This window comes from Coturnix japonica, chromosome 11 (assembly GCF_054131305.1).
Source record: "Coturnix japonica strain WE chromosome 11, WE-NBRP24, whole genome shotgun sequence".
Taxonomy (NCBI): Eukaryota; Metazoa; Chordata; class Aves; order Galliformes; family Phasianidae; genus Coturnix; species Coturnix japonica.
In genome coordinates this window covers 11,037,844-11,054,120 of record NC_140673.1, presented here as the reverse complement: position 1 = coordinate 11,054,120, position 16,277 = coordinate 11,037,844, and the positions used below count along the sequence as shown (strand labels likewise).

At 51.5% G+C, this 16,277-nt stretch overlaps 2 protein-coding genes across 4 annotated transcripts; one reads left to right on the top strand and one right to left on the bottom strand.

Annotated features, from left to right (window-relative positions):
• The first annotated feature begins 2,602 nt into the window (after window positions 1-2,602).
• LOC107317152 (regulator of G protein signaling 5) lies at window positions 2,603-10,070 on the top strand. 2 transcript variants are annotated; one of them, XM_015869473.2, is made up of 5 exons: window positions 2,603-2,709; window positions 6,038-6,148; window positions 6,724-6,785; window positions 6,889-7,055; window positions 7,302-10,070. In XM_015869473.2, exons 1-5 carry the CDS (start codon window positions 2,666-2,668, stop codon window positions 7,461-7,463), a joined length of 546 nt encoding a protein of 181 aa, XP_015724959.1. In that variant the 5' UTR covers window positions 2,603-2,665; the 3' UTR covers window positions 7,464-10,070. The 2 variants fall into 2 exon arrangements, with proteins under 2 accessions (XP_015724959.1, XP_085367274.1); XM_085511148.1 differs by having other exon boundaries at window positions 6,666-6,785.
• A 696-nt stretch (window positions 10,071-10,766) lies between these two features.
• On the bottom strand, window positions 10,767-16,062 carry RGS4 (regulator of G protein signaling 4). 2 transcript variants are annotated; one of them, XM_015869471.3, is made up of 5 exons: window positions 15,911-16,062; window positions 14,785-14,889; window positions 13,949-14,010; window positions 12,983-13,149; window positions 10,767-12,465 (listed from the first exon to the last, which is right to left on the bottom strand). In XM_015869471.3, exons 1-5 carry the CDS (start codon window positions 15,952-15,954, stop codon window positions 12,226-12,228), a joined length of 618 nt encoding a protein of 205 aa, XP_015724957.2. In that variant the 5' UTR covers window positions 15,955-16,062; the 3' UTR covers window positions 10,767-12,225. The 2 variants fall into 2 exon arrangements, with proteins under 2 accessions (XP_015724957.2, XP_015724958.2); XM_015869472.3 differs by lacking the exon at window positions 15,911-16,062 and adding an exon at window positions 15,594-15,714.
• Between the last annotated feature and the right edge of the window lie 215 nt (window positions 16,063-16,277).

The following is a 16,277-nucleotide window of genomic DNA, read 5'->3' as shown; positions in this document are numbered from 1 at the left end:
AAAAGCTTTCTAGATAGCCTGGTGGGGCATGATATGAGCAGGTTTTATGAGAGAGCCATCATAGGAAAGCTTAAGGAGTTGACTCATCTCAGCCTCTGCTGTAAATAGGCTCACACCAGCATCGTTCCTTCGGGGACCTACAATTGTCCCAAAGCACTGGGCTGTGGAGGGGAAAAAGTGATTTTTAACCACATTTTTAGAACACATGGTTTTAAAAAATGGCTGGTGCCAGAAGGAGCGCTCAGAAGGATTGCCAACGAGTGGCTTGGGTGAGAACTGCAGCCATCCATCCATCCACCCAGAAGTCGCTGTTGCTAAATACGATGCAAACGTTCAGAAAGTTCCAGTGGGAACCAGGAAGCTGCAAAACAACGAGGCTGCGTTCTATAAAAGGGCAAGTCGTTAGAAAGGAAAATAAAGGCTTGAAATAACAGAAACCAGAATAAGCACGGTGCAATGGGAGATTCCATGTGGCTTTTGAGTGGGCAGTTTGGAGGCACGAGCCCATGCTGCTCTTTGAGGATGTCAGTCGCTGTGTACATAGGATGTGGTCCTCAGGGGGCACTCGGGTCTCCAAAACGCTCTCCCAAAAGGGCTCTTAAAGAAATTAAGCTGGCGTGGGAAGAAGAAGAAGGTCTGTGTATTCCTTTTAGGAAATATTTTCTTAGCACTCCAAAGCCTTGAAATGGACAAAACAAACATTTATTCCTAGACAAAGGTCTGGGGAAAACACCGGCTATTTCTGTGCAACCCTTGTTTTTGCTCAGCGGAGAGGCACTGCTCAGCATCTCCCCAGCCCCTCCTCACCCAGCCTGGGCTGAAAGAGGTGGAGGGCCAGGCACGAGGTGGGGGAATATGTCCGTAGGGGGCAACCCTGGGTGCTCTGAGCCGCTCAGATCCCCTCCGAGCGGCAGGAGGTCGGCACGGTGGGGGCTGTGCTGCAGCTGGACGGACCGCACGCAAGGTTGCTCGGCGCCTGCTGGACGGCATCCATGCAGACCGCCTGCTCCCACAGATCCCAGCTCCCCCGGGAGAGCCGACGCTGGCCTCGTTGCTGGAGATTAATGAGGAAAAAACAACTGCGATCCCCACGACTCCGCAGCCGGGCGCATGGCTTCCCGTGTGGCTCTCATGGCCCTGCTGCCCTCTCGGATGGGGAGCTGTGAGAACCGCCGTGCCCTCCGCCTATCCTGCCCCTGGCAGCCCCACTGGGTGATAACGGCACCTGCAGGCAGGCAGCAAAGCCTGGCACACCCCACAGCCATGGGACCATGGGGCACTGGGCTGTCCCCAGCACAGGGTGCAGTATCTCTGCCAGTAACAGCTCGGGCAGGGGTTGATAGAGCGCCTGATCCTCTCAGATATCCCAGGTATCCTTTCTTTTGTTCTACTGTCATTGCAAAGCTATGCCCAGCTCTCCATGCAGGCTGAGATGGCCCTACCTGTTTCCAGCAGACTTTCAGCTTTAGGTTCCTGCACTCACACACTGAAATATGGACAGCAGCAGAGGCTGGACCAGGTCCCAGGTCTGCTCCAGGGATAAAAGGCACAGCTCTGACACAGCTGGAGGGCAGAAAGCACATCCTGGGGTGAGCTTAAATCCATCCAGGGCCATTGCATCCACCCTTGCCACTTTTAAGTACTGTTGAAGCACAAGGAGTAGCCTGGCTCTCTCTGCAGCATATATAGATGATGTCTAAGTAACGTGGGGCTGAAATCAAAGCGGGTCATCCCCGGTGCCACATGTGGGTGGGCACACACTGCTCTGCTCAGAACGAGAGGCATCTGCAGCAGGTGTAGGGGCTCAGCCTCATTCCAAAGGGCTGCCTCTTCACCATGCCTGGTTGAGGTTGGGAAGAACTCATGCCATCAGCATGCATTGCCTCTGGGGTTTCCAGTTGCAGAGCAGCAAACAAATTGAACTTTACCAGCCCAAGAGAAGTGCTGTCACACTGCAGAGGACAGGTGCTGCGTTCCTGCTCAGGAATCGTTTCCCACTCTGCAGGCAGCAGCTCCAAGCTCTGGTGTTTACTCTGCTCATCTGCAAGGGGGTGGGAAAACAATCTCCACATAAAAGTCAAGGTAGGAAACCATCTGAGCCTTATCAAAGCATCACCATCACAAAACCAAACCACTTGCTGTCATTAAAACATTTACTTTCTTTATGCTTACAACTTGTTCTGGAACAAACGTTACCTATTACTCACTTGCTGATAACCGCTGCTGAAACTAGAGGTTTTGACATTAACCACAGTATTTATTTCAAAGGCAAATACTTCTCCTAAGCACTTGATTTTTCACAGGCAGTATTTTAGTAGGAAAAACACCCCCAAGCAGCATTACTATGTACCTCCTCTAAACATTGCCCCGCAGCCTGGTACACCCACAAGGGGAAGCTTTCTCCAAGCTCCGCAGCCTGCAGCTTGGCCCTGCTATTGCCATTCCCTGCTCTCACCCCAGGCACACGCGTTTCCCGTGCGAGCCAGGAGAAGGGAAAACAAGATTGTGAGGCGGCCGGGCCAGCTGCTTTGGGACGGCGTTGGGGGCTGGCAGGGGTCCAGCTGACTGCACTATATAGCTGTCGGAGGGGGAGCTGGGCTGCAGATCGAGTCGCAGCCATCGCACACCCTTTTCTTTGCAGCTGAGGAAGGAGCAGCGTGCCAAGATGTGCAAAGGACTTGCCGCGCTGCCGCACACATGCCTGGAGAGGTGAGAGTACCTGGTTCTGTGTTGCTTATGGACTGGGAGGGATGGGGCTGCTCTAGCAATGGGGTGAATTGGAGCTGGAAGGTGAACAGTGATGTGCTCCTAAACTCTGGTTTGGAAACCTCTCTGCTTGGCAAAGCTGCAGTGCCTCAAAAACCACCCCTCGTTCCCACTGTTCCCCTGTGCTGTATATTTGCCTCTGCCTGGGGAACAGATGACCAGCATCTAGTCCTGCCTCCCCAGGGAACAGGGAACTGCTGCTCCCAGGAAGACTTAGGGCAGTTTTGTTGGTGCAGGAGCAGGCTGAGCATGCATCAAGGTGCCTGTGGAGGCTGCTGGCAAGCCCCCACAATGGGATTTCACTTCTTGGAGCTATGTGGCTGTGCAGAACCCCCCTACAGGGCAGCCGCACTCTCCTGTGTGTCTCAGGGTTGCAACAGTAATGTTTGTAAAGCATGGTGGGGAAAGCAGAAAAGCTTTTTGCCACTCTGCACCAAAACCACCTTTAGCTCCAAAGTGCCTCAAAAGCCTTTTTGGCTACATTCTCCTCAGCATCTGATGACCACAGCCCTTAGCGCTCTCATGAGGCTCAGCCCTATACACGGCGCTTTTTGCACCCTCTTGCTGTCCCACCTCTACCTGCCTGTGATGCTTGTGGCGCAGGCTGGCTGCTTCCACACTGTAGGAGCATTTTAGTGCAGGCACTTCTGCTTAGGGCTCTGGTGCATTACAAAAGGCTTCTGGAGGTCTGGGAAGCCAGAGGTTCCTTGTAGGTGCTGCTGGAATAAAAGCTGCTGTATGAGGTTCCACCTGCATTCCCTCAGGGCTCCAGAGACCCTTCAGCTGCCCTGCTGCTCACAGCCAGCTGAGCCCAACCCTGCTCATCTCCCAAGAGATCTCAGCCCACATTCCCTCACTCTCATGAGGCTCCCCATGCACCAGCTCCTACCTTTCCCATGCTGTCCACCATGAAGTGACTTCTCCTGCAGTACCTATGTGGAAGTCCTGCTGAAGGCCTTTCTGGACTGTAGGACTGGTCCTTCCAAACCCTTTCCCTTCCAGCACGCTCTTGCTGGCCTCTGCAGGGAGCCGAGAAGCCCATCTGGAGGCTACTCCTGCAGCCAGCGCCGCACTGCCTCCTCTCTAACATTCCATATTTGTCCATGCGTCCACCACAACCGGCTGCTGCAGCTGCTGCTGACATTTCGAGCAGCACCGGCCGTGCAGCTCCCCAGCAATCCAGGGTCCGTCTCCTCACAAGGGACATTACATCCCACATCAGCCACCGTGAGGATGCAACACTAAAATGCCACAGAGGCTCCTTGGTGACTGCTCGCTCCCCAGCCTCTCCCACCTGTCAGGACATTGAGCAGATCCTGCCCAGAGAAAGCTTTCCCTGTACAAACAGCCCCAGAAGTTTTTCTGCCTGGAAGCAAACCAAGAGCTGCAGCCCTTCAGCTGCAGCTTTAACATCTTTGAGCTTCTTGTTTTGTTTTCTAACTTTGAGGCTCTCCTGGCCCACATCTTGATGCGTTTGACAGAGTCCATATTTTCTCTTAATGCCTTTTGGAAGCTGCTCCTCAGACTTTTTCTTGGCTTGCTCCCACGTATTTTCACACATAACCTTCCACAGTTTATGGTCTCTCCATTCCTCTCACTCTGGAGTTTGTGAAGAATGCCTGTTTGCTTATCGCTGCCTTTTCAACCCCGCTGTTTAGTCTTCCTGAAGGCTTGCTTGAAAACTGGTGACACATCTACTTGAGCACTCCAGGACGGTGTCTTTTAAATAACTCTTCTCTCCCACGTGCCTGTGAGCGGTCAGCCCTCCTGCCTGTCCTTTTGGCAGCCTTCTTCATCTCAGGAGCTTCCCTGTACAACAACGAGGCTTTACAGCTAAGGAGACACGCTAAGGATGATGAGGTCCTTGCTCCCATCCCCACATCAGTTGGGACATATGACAAGGCAGCCACTGGTGTGTCACAGCCAGCCCAAGGGATGGAGCAGGGCTAGGGGTGCCCAGAGAATAAGGCAGCAGGAAAAGAGGCCATAGTACAGCCCTGAGCCTAAAATAAAGAGCAGGGAGCTCAGGTGGGGCTGCTGAGAGCTATCAGTGCTCATTTGTGCCCTTTGTGCCACACAGGTGTTGTCTCTGAGTCACTGTTACAGGGCAGGAATTTGCTGGCAAGGTTTTGAGCAAGGGTCAAATGCCATCCAAGGAGAACATGCTGCTGCTTGAAGTGATGCTGAGCACTTCCACACCAGCAGCATGGGTCAGCACCCATAGCAGGGTGGTGGGGCACCGTGTCCTGCTCAGACAGGGATGGATGGCCGGTCCCTTTCTCCCCTCTGTTACACAGTCATGCCAGCACAGCCCACATCTCCCACCCACCTGAGCCCTGGCACCAAGCAAAGTTGGGGCAGGGGCAAGGGAACATAGCCTCGGGGTCCCCTCAGCATGGGGAGCAGGGCACCTGATTACCCTTCACCTCAGGTCCTGCTCCATCCAGGCAAGGTCTGACCTGCCTTGGAAGCATGAGGGATGGAAACTGCCCCTGTCACTGCTGCTTTTTTTTCCTAAGAAAAGCTGGTTTTGAGGCTGTGCTTCTGCTTTGTGTGAGGGTTGCTGTTGGTGGCTGCAGCAGGCAGCACTTACCCTTGGAGAGTGGAAAAGCAAAACACAGAGAGATTTGCAGTCAAACAAAGCAAAAGAAAACAAAACAAAAAAAGGAATGGAAGAGAAATAGCAGACATAGCAAGGGAACGATCTTGCACAGAGGCCATGTGAAAATAAACAGCTGAGAGGAGAAGTGCAATGAGCCCTGGGGATGGGCAGTATGGCCTTTGTCACCATGCTGTGGTGAGGCTCCGGTGCAGCCCCAGGCTCTGCAGGGCCCTCCCTGCTACAGGCACAAGGCTGAGGTGCTGCTGGGGGCTGAGCCATGCAGTGCAGTGGGTGCACGGGAGCAGGTTGATATGGGGCTAGATACCATGCACCATGCATGGGCAGGCTGCTTGCTTGCTTCCTCTGGGTTTATTGCTATAGAAACTACACAGACATCCCCAATCCATCTGCATGGCAGCCAGGACAGGTGATGTGATTATCCTGGGGACAAAACAAAGAGATGGAGCTTACGAGCTGTGGCTAATTCTGAGCATCTGGCTTGAAACACTTCAGACAGGCTCCTTTACAGAATTAGGGCCCATTTATTCACATGTAATTAGCGACACGGCTCTGTACCAGGCCAGGTGCCTGGCCACATGGCTGTGCCACTCAGCAGCTCTGTTGTCCCTTCTGTCCCCCTGCCTGATCTGCCTCTGCTCACCCCTGCAGGGCCAAGGAGATCAAGACCAAGTTGGGCACACTGCTCCAGAAGCCTGACTCGGCCATTGACTTCATCATCCCCTACCCGGAGAAGCCGGAGAAGCCATCCAAGGCCCTGAAGTGAGCATGGGTTTGGGTGCTGGGCAGCATGGCTCCATGGAAAGCTTTCTCACAAAACTCAATTTGCACTGAGATTACACATTCATTTGACACAAGTTTTGTGGAGTGGGTGGATTGAGAACCATGTCAAGAGGCAAAATAAGCCTTCAAAAGAAAAGCTAATTTAAATCTAAAAGCAGAATGGTGTCCTGGACATAGTAGCCCCACTGTTACCCCCAGCACACCCTCACCGTGAGCCTGGGTGTCAGGACACCTGAGCTGCTGCTCTAGTGCTCTTACTATCCCTCAGCGCTGCCACCTACGTGTCACCCTTCACATGTCCTAATGTTCATTTCCATTTTAAAAATCACAATTTGAGTTGTCTGACTTGCGCTGGTCCCTCAGCGGGGAGTGCTTTCCTTTTGCCCCAGTTCTGTGGCACCCTGCCTTGCTGTTCCTAAACTGAGCCTCAGAGATTCCGGTGACCCATAGCCCCAATTCTCCAGAGCTCTTCACTTCATCCCTCCCCATTTTTAAGGAATGACCACCTGCTGAACGATGCGCATGAGCTACCCAGGCTTTCTTTACCCCTTCAGACCATCCCCGGAGGAGGTCCTGCAGTGGCGCGACTCCCTGGAGAAGCTCCTGCAGAACCCCTGTAAGTCCCCCTCTGTGACCACAACCCCCCACAGCCAATGTCCCCCTGGTGTGCAGTGGGGATTCAGGGTGCCCTGGTGCTCAGCAGTGCCTGACCCCTGCAGATGGGCTCGCCAGCTTCCGCAGCTTCCTGTGCTCTGAGTTCAGTGAGGAGAATGTCGAGTTCTGGGTGGCCTGTGAGGACTACAAGAAGACCAAGTCCCCTGTGAAGATGGAAGAGAAGGCCAAAAGGATCTACGAGGAGTTCATCCAGACCGAGGCACCCAAAGAGGTCTGTGGCTGCTGGGTGGGGATGGTGCTGGGAGGGCTGGGGGTTCCTCTAGCTGATGGCTGCAGGGCAGGCTGTGCCACAGCCGAGGGGCTTGCAGCAGCTCCAGTGCCCTGTTTGCAGACTCAGTGGCCACACTCAGCCCCTGTCTGGCTGAACATTCCAGGTCCATCCCCATGATCTTTTAGTGGGATGCCACTATCCCCTCACAAACGTGGAGCTCCCATCCTTCTCACACTCCCATCACAGGTGAACATTGACCACTTCACCAAGGCTGTGACTATGAAGAACCTGGTGGAGCCATCGCCGAGCAGCTTCGACATGGCCCAGAAGAGGATCTTTGCTCTGATGGAGAAAGACTCCCTGCCCAGATTTGTGCGGTCGGAGTTTTATCAAGAGTTAATCAAGTAGCAATGCGGCCAGGCTGCATGAGGCAGCTCACCACGGGCAGCCTTACTGCTTCTGTCTCAGCACCTACTCCTATAGCCACTTTGCTTTCATGATGCCACATTGCAAGAGCACTTAGGAATGTTGCTAAATGCCTGTCCCAGTGTTTTGGACTCTTAGATGGCCCAATGTCTCCTTTCTTTCCCATAGAGGACCAGCTCACAGGAGCACCAGTTGATGCTCCAGGGCCCGACTAGTTCAAAACACTGGCATCATTTAGCAACCCTGTGTACCAAGCTCATACTTTCCAGCCCAAAGCTGCATCCCCACCGCCCAAGTGCAGCCTAGTATTGTGGCCCCGATGGCTGATGCCATGCTCAGGTGGTGTCTCTGGGGGTGCTGCAGTGGTTGCTTCTCTCTCTGGTTGCTTCTCTGCAGCAGGCATGCCACAGCGATACTTCTGCACAAACCCAAACCAGGGGCACCGGTGAGAGGAGGGAGGACAGTCGTGCTGGGGGAGAAAAGAGCTGCTGAGTGAAACCTGTCAGAGAAAAATTCCAGGGAACATAAAGCAAGCAAACAGCAAAGATGTCATTGGAATTATGAAAAATAAAACCCCATCTTCTTGAACAGATAGCAAACTGTTGAGCTTGTGTAGCCTGCCTCTCTCTTCTTGTCTCCCTCTCTCTGCCCAGGGCATGTGTTTCCACAAGGCCATCTCCTAAAAAGACCACATCTTTTCAAGCAATCCAAATCCAGCCTGCTGTCTGCCACCAGAAGAAACTGCATCTGGCGATGGGGCAAAGGCATATGCAAAAGGTAGCTGGGACCTCATCCAGCCCTGAACCAGCGTGTCCCTGGATGTGGAATGAGCTGAGCCCCACTGCTGGGAGATCCCTGCAGCATCCGTGTGCAAGGAGCAGCAGGCAGGGACTCACTGCCTGCACTCACTCGTGATCAGACTGCTAAATTTTAGGCCATGAGGCTCCACGCAGCCTCTTCAGCGTTTACAGAATTGGATCAAAACCTCAGCAAACCCAAATATTTATACGCCGTCACTATGGCAACGAATAAAAATACTGCAAGAAGCGGGCTGCATTTTCCAGGCAGGGAGGGGATGCAGGGGAATGATGAAGGCGATCATACGTGTGATGTTGGCAGTGGCTTTTTTTTCTCCTCTCAAGCAAGAGGCTGGGAAAGTTGGAGCTGGAGCAGCAGGGTGAGGCTGGTGAGTCCTCTGGGGTAGCTGAAGCTGCCAAAAGGTGTGGGATAACCCCAGCACCGGTGCATGGCAGGAATGGGCAGGAGGCTCAGGCAGCCCTACCATCAGAATATCCCCACCACCACCTGCACATCTTCACAAAGAGGTGCCACCATAACCAAGTCTGGCAAGTTCAGGTCTCTCTGCAGAAAGACCCAGACCTTTAATTCCCACGAATGCTTTGGCAGCTATTTCCAGATACCCTCACATGCTTCACAGTTGAATGCTTATGTTGACACTCTTGAGGTTTGGACTCTATTGGAAGCTGAATGTGCAAAGAAAACCTGGGATGTCATTGGCTGCAGCAGCTCTATGTGGGGCAGGAAGACAGGGCTGGGGAATGTGAATGCCCAAAAGAAAGCTGGAGGCCATGGAAGTGAAACAGCCCATTGGGAATCCCACACCAGCTCGACCTCTGCTGAAAATGTTGGAAACCTGCTTTAGCGGTGATGTAACAGTTCCAGCAAGGAATAGGGTGGCCATGAATTGTGCCCCCCAAAGTGTTTTGGAGCTCTTGTGAAGTTGTGTTTGTGTAGAAGGCTCGTTTGGGCATGCTTACCTGGAAACATAGTGATGCTTATACCGCATGGCCAGGCTTTCTGCAGGCCCAGGAGTGTTTGCTAAGCTAGTACCAATCATCATATCTCTGATAGTAAATGCTTCATGTATTTTGTCACTCTTGCTCTTACCAAGTTTGGCATATATATGAGCACACTTCACATGACATTATACATCTATAACGTTGCACCCATACATAAGTATACACACACACATATACATACTCTTAATATCAGCATCCAGATCCCAGTCAGTCAGTGAATCAAAGTGCAGTTTGTGGATGCGGTGCCTGGGGTCTGAGGGATAAGTAAATGGATTTAGCATGGTCCCCAGCACCACCAAGGGAAACCTCAGCCCCTCACCTGCTGAAAAGAGGTGCATCCTCCCTCATACCTTTAGAAGCCACCCCGTGCCGTGGCTCTGGCACTGCGCACCCCAAGGCCCATCGGGTGCTTGGGGACCCTCCTTTGCCATGGGGCAAGGCAACCCCATGATGCAGCCTGGGCTCCAGCACCATGCCATTGTGGAACGGCCATTGGTGCCCATGGGTGGCTGACAGTGTCCCAGGGATCACCCCAGCCCCTGGCCACTGGTCTGGGCTCCCTGGCTGGGAATGCAGAGGGCCATGGCCATTAGCCAAGGTTGGAGCAGGATGGGCTCCTTACAGGTCCAAGGAGCTGCTTCTCAGTTTGATGCTGTCCATGTGTTTTCTGTGTTTGAAGATGCAGGATGCTGGTGTTCACTGAGGAACTGGTTGCATTAACCCACATTCTTGTACCACTCGGTAATCCACATATAAACATTTACTTCTGCTACTGTCTCAATGGACTATTTATTCTATCTCTGTAATGAAGTGACAGCATGTCCTTACCTTCCACAGGGAACTCCCAAAGTCCCTGGCAAGCAGCAAAGTCCTCTGAGAGCTTCAGCTGTGCCAGATGTATCAGTTTCCCAAGAAACTGGAAAAGGGAATAAAAACATCACCTTGGGAGACTGGTGCAGAGGAAACCCCTGGCGCCAGCATGGCCCGGGTATCCCCCAGTGGGCAGCTCTATGCCTGCATGGCTTGGGCACAGGGTCAGGTTGAGCCCTGAGCTGCAGTGTGCTCCCCTCTTGAGCTCTGATGTGCAGCTGGGGAAGGGGAGATCCCAGCTCCAGAGGCACACAGGACACCTGGGATTTGCAATGAGGAGGTGCTCCTCTGTGTTTCCCCCTCCATGGGTGGCCGTGAGCTCACCCCAGCCCTGTGATGAGGATGGGCATTCCCTGTCAGGAACATCATGGACCCCAGAGTGCCCACTTCCACTTCCAGCCTCAAGATGATGGATTCCTCTGCAGGGGTATTATATATATACCCTCCTGAAGCGGCATAATGGCTGCTTCACCCTTCCCTGATTTAAAACAATGGGAGCAGAACCACCTGTGAAATTATTTTTCAGAATAACTTTAGTCAGTGAATTGCATCACCATGCACTCTTTGGTTCACACAACAGCACATTAGCACAGACTAAACCAAATATGTTTTATTTAGGATGTGTTCATTATTATTTAAATACCAATATTTATTTATTTATTTATTTATTTTTGCAAGAGATGTCAAGAGTTCCCAGTACCAGAGGCAAATAAAACATAGCCACATGCTCAGCTATGCTCAGAGTATTAGAAGCTCTCCTTCTTGCAGCTGAACATGCAGGGTGGTGTGTGTCAGCACACGAAGAAATGCAAAAGAAAGCAAATGTTAGAAAAGTCACTTCTGTGTGGGCCTCAAAGCACCTACTGGAGAGCCACAGCCTTATCCTGCCATGTCAGAACCCCTTGTGAGGACAGCTGTCTGAGCAGGGATGCAGAGCGAGGAATGTATGGCTGTCTGAGCAGCAATTTCCTGCTAAGGAAAGACTGAGGGCTGGGGAGAGTATGACCAGAGCCCAGGAGCAGTAATGAGGCCAGCACACCCCTTCCACCATCTTCAGGACAAAAGTGAGGAATGCGACTACTGAATGACATGAATAACTTACATTAATAACTTAAAAGGCAAACAAAAAACCCCATCATGTTTCAAGTACTCCCAAGCAGCGCCTTCCCTCCTCAGCTGTTGTGGTAGTGGTCTTAGTCCATTACAAACTGCTTCATTCAAGTCAGGATGGGCAAACCTGCATTCAAGAGTTACTAATATAGTAATAAGAGAAGGAACATGTTTCGTTTCTGCTCTGCTATGGTATTTAATGGTAGTTGTAGTTGGGGAGCATGAAGGGTACAACTATGTTAAAAATAAAAAAAGAACCTCCCCCCAAATAATTGCTGTGTGCAGCCTTAAAAAAAGATAAGGTCCTTGGCCAACTTCATCTCGACTCTACAAAGGGAAAAGCAGCTCGGGGAGAGCTTTCGTGCAGTTCTGTATAATGACCACAGGAGGCTGCGTGCTAGCCTGAAAGTGATGCTCTCCCTTCAAGAAAGAGTGGAGCTCTTCCAGCATCCGACAGCTGGGAGCTATATGAACAGCTAAGGAACAGATCAAGTCCTTCCTTCCCACTTGAGCTCTCGCTGATTAGAAGGGGAGATATCAGTCCCCATTGCCTCACTTGGCCTCCCTGCTCCTTGCTAAGCATCACACCATGACATCACAAGACTGTTCCCTTTGTGGCCAGTGCTGGGTGTAAGTGTGTGTGCCCCTTCCCTGCTGCTCCCACCCTCCTGGGCTCAGCGCTTGTCAGAAATGGACCCACAGTGACCTCACTGCGCTCTCACATCAGACAGACCCCAGGGCTCTTACACAGTTGTAGTCAGAAGAGGGTTTGCTACACAAACTGAGCCTGGCTTGGGTTACAAATGCTGGCTGCTGCATGACACGGGACACAACAGGGACATTAGACAGCTACTGGAGACAGCTCTGTTGCTTCATGCCAATGAATGCTTTTGCTGCCATATATTCCTATGAGAGCCCAGCCTGTTCCTGGCCTCGCTGCAGGTTCAGGCACACTGGGAGATGATATTAGAGTTACAGTCTAAGGCATGAGCATGGGCTCTTTTGCAGTTTTCAGGCCTGGGTGGGCTGACCAAGTCCAGGTAGTAGGGGGACTTGAGGAAACGGCGGTAAGAATCCTTCTCCATGAGGGTGAATATTTTTCTCTGAGCCTCATCAAAGCAGGACAGTGTAGGCTCCAGCATATTGTGGCTCGTCTTTTCCCGTGTGCACGAATCCAGGTTTACCTGTGGGCCAAAGGGGCAGCATAAGTAGCACCTGTCCCAGGAATAGTTAACATATCCAAGCACCTCCTAACCCAAGTGAACTTAAAATTTGTCCGTGTGAGCAGTGGTCTAAAATGACCCTTGGACACCCTGCAACCTTCAGAGAATCCATGCAGATGGATACCAATGCATCTCTTCTGCCAGATGAACTGTGAGGACAGACTGACATGTGCTCCTCTGGGATTCAGCCTGCCATTAAACTCAAGCAATTTCATGGGAGCAGGTGGAACATTGTGAATCAGCATCATCTTGGGCTTTTCCCATGAGTGTGCATGTGGGATGGCCACATAACTAGACCCCCTTTCTCTCTATCCAAGTTAAATATTAACAGGATAAAAACGACACCATTTTCTTGCTAAGCACAAGAGAAGAGGCACCTTTCAATTCTTGTGAGACTACCGGAATTATTCTCCTTATTTCTGGCCTGGTTCAGGACCTAGGGTGGTATCTATGCCCAAGAAATGTTCTGTGCACATACCTCTTTTGTTGCTTGCACAGAGATGAATTCATCATATATCTTCCTGGCCTTGGGGCTGAGCTTGGCTGGTGACTTGGTTTTCTTGTAGTCCTCACAACTGACCCAGAACTCAATGTTTTCCTCACTGTACTCAGATTTGAGAAAAGCACGGAAAGCAGCCAGTCCTCCTACAGATTATTGAGGAAAATATATAGGGTTTATAGAGGAAAATATATAGGGTTTATAGAGGAAAATCAGAGCAAATAAGAGCATTAATTTCTGGGTTCAGTCAACACCGATGAACACCACTGCCTCAGCAAACAGCAGTTCTGGATTACCCTTGACTGAATGATTCCTCTCTGCTGGCAACAGCTCCAGCCTCTACAGCAGCAGCTCATGCAGGCCAAAGGAGACTGGAATTCAGGCAGGTCACACTGGGATGTCACATGTGGGTCCTCAGCTGCCTACCCCCACACCATGACCGTCAGTGGCTCAGCCAGAACACAAGCAACTTGCATGCTCCCAGAAGGCTCCGAGGAGCCAGCTAGCATACGCTGCAGTGTCTCAGTCCATGGGAATGGCGTGAATGAAACCTCAAGGGCATCAGTGGTCTGGAACTGACAGGAAGACAAAGTCTCCCAAGGACTCAGCAGGAAATAGCTTCTCTGCTTTCTGCCTTATTTAACCCAGTGTTAACTGTGTGCTGCAGTCTTGCTGCTCCTGAAATCAGCTGGCGCAGGAGTGGAACAGTTGCCCTCACAAAAGGGACAGCCTAGCAATCAGCCAAAGCCCTACTCTTGATACAGCCACATTCGCTACCCCTTGGATCTGACATACAGCACCCTCCCAGAGGCCCATGTGGTCAAAGGAGCTACCTCCTGCTGTTAAAAGACACAAGATAACACCCCATGCCTCTTGGGACCTCTAGGCATGCTGGCTGCTGGCAGAACCCTCAGCATCTCCCGCAGAAGGAAACTCTTTACTTACTGTCATGATGGATCAAATTTTCCAGTGACTCTGCCCACTTTTTGACTTCCTCTTGGCTAACCCTATCAGGAGAAAAAGGGAGAATCATAGAATCATTAAGGTTGAAAAAGAACGCTAAGAAAATCTAGTCCAACCATCAGCCCATTCACACCGTGTCCCTCAGTGCCACATCTATGTGGTTCTTGAGCACCTCCAGGGACAGTGACTCCACTTCCCCAGGCAGCCTGTGCCTCCGTTCAGATAGGTGTAGAAAGCAATAAGGTCACCTCTGAGCCTCCTCCAGACTAAACACTCCCAGTTCCCTCAGCCTCTTCTCATCAGATTTGTGTTCCAGATCCTTCATAGCTTTGTTGTCCTTCTCTGGACACGCTCCAGGGCATCAATGTCTTTCTTGTAGTGAGGGGCCCAACACTGAACACAGCACTTGTGGTGTGACCTCATCAGAGCTGAGTAGAGAGGGATGATCACTTCCTGCTCCTGCTGGCTACACCATTTTTGATACATGACAAGATGCTGTTGGCCTTCTTGGCCACCTGGGCTTACTACTGGCTCATGTTCAGCCGAGCATTGACAAACACTCCTGATCCTTTTCCTCCACACAGCTTGCCAGCCACTCTGCCCCACTCTATACCATTGCATAACCGATACTTCCTCCCAGCTTGGTGTCATCTGCAGACTTACTGAGAGTGCACTCAATTCTGGATTCAAACACATGGGAGCTCAGGAGGCGCTAAGAAGCAGCGGCAGCAGAAATGCTAATGACTCCATCTCACTGCAGGAGTAAACAGCACATTGCAGCCAACCTTTGCTCAACTGCATGGCAGCATGGCTCTTACCTCTGGCTTGGAGATACTTTCTCCTTCTTGCCCTGGGAAGAGCCATAGTCACAGGAGTCTGACTTCTGCAGCAAGATACCCAGACGATGCTTCATGTCTTTGGCACTGAAAGAAATAATTCAAGAATGACATGAGGATAATGCACTACAACTCCCTCTGCAGCCACCTTGCCTTCAGTAAGCTTGTTCAGCATTGTTCAGTTAGACCGAAGCAGGTCACATCCAGTGGCTCCAGTGCTGACTTTTCACTCCTTGTTTCATTTGCTAGACAAAATACAGCAGAGTGTTCATTTGTCACTCTCAGCAGCACCATCTTGCTGAGCTCCTCAGCCTGCAGGGAGGGCTGGTAAAGGGGGAGAAGCTGCTGTATTACTGCTAATAGTTTCCACTTAAAATACTGTGATAGAAAACTATCACTAAACATGCTGCTTCTCCCTGAACTGATTTGCCCAGCTACCAGTGTCTGGTTCTATGCTTACTAATGCCTTCCTGCAGGAGGATGCCAGTATTATTTGCTTCCAAAGCCATGGTGATCAGGCAGCTTTTTTCTCCCAGATGAGAGCAAGAATACCCACTGGGCTGTGGGGCAGGTTGTGGTGCTGGGGGTACACAGGCAGCTCAGCCAGCACAGGGGTAGCCTGGCCAGTGCCACATATGGAGCACAGCCAGACCCCACATCAGCCCCGGTCTCCTGCTCCTGCAAGGCTTGGCTTCTGCACTCAGGCTGTGTTCTGGGGAATGAGCCCCGGTTGTTGTGAAATCATATCTGCCTTGCTTTCCCCTCAAAGAAACAGAGAAAAGGAAACTCACCAGAGATAGAGCGCTGAAAGCAGAAAAGGGGTGCAAAGCTTGTAGCAGAAGCAGATGACAGGAATATCAGGGCAGAGCAATGCTGTGAGCTGCTTGTTTTGCTGATGGGAAGGATGGGTTTAGCGTTCCCACAGCTCAGTACAAATCCCTTAGGCAACTCTGACTAACAGTAAAAATCCTGTAAATCATCATTTGTATCTAATCTTACAAAGCAATTAGAGCCAAATCTGCCACTTCTGCCTCAGACACAAAGTGCAACGCATCAACGTATCTCCACATAACAAGACCAACAAGAGATGCTCAGAAATAAACAGTACCTTTTCAAGCAAGTGGCTGGCAGTGCAGCGAGTCCCTTGCACATCTTGCTCCCAAGGTCGGGTCTGTATTCCAGGAAAACAAATAACCACAAGGCAGGAGGCAGCAGGGGCTGCGCAGGTCCTTTGCTGGCTGCAGAATTCGGTCTGCCTGTGAACCAGCTGCTTGGCGTGGCTCTGTTTTATAGCCTAGCCCAGCCAGCCCAGCAGCGCTCGGTGACCCAGTCAGCAGCCAGCACAGCAGCTGCACCGTCCCCCTTCTGCCCACCCAAGAGGAAGAGGGTGACGTATAAGCTGAGACAAATGGCTGAGTGGGACTGAAAACCTTAGCAGAAATGAAGCTGGGTGGCTGCAGAGGTAGATTCTTTGC

Coding starts and splice junctions, on each gene's coding strand:
- LOC107317152 (XM_015869473.2), top strand. CDS start 2,666: ATGTGCAAAGGACTTGCCGCGCTGCCGCACACATGCCTGGAGAG. Junction 2,710..6,037: donor CCGCACACATGCCTGGAGAG/GTGAGAGTACCT, acceptor TCACCCCTGCAG/GGCCAAGGAGATCAAGACCA. Junction 7,056..7,301: donor AGACCGAGGCACCCAAAGAG/GTCTGTGGCTGC, acceptor CTCCCATCACAG/GTGAACATTGACCACTTCAC.
- RGS4 (XM_015869471.3), bottom strand. CDS start 15,954: ATGTGCAAGGGACTCGCTGCACTGCCAGCCACTTGCTTGAAAAG. Junction 14,890..15,910: donor CCAGCCACTTGCTTGAAAAG/GTACTGTTTATT, acceptor TATTTCTTTCAG/TGCCAAAGACATGAAGCATC. Junction 13,150..13,948: donor AAATTTGATCCATCATGACA/GTAAGTAAAGAG, acceptor AATAATCTGTAG/GAGGACTGGCTGCTTTCCGT.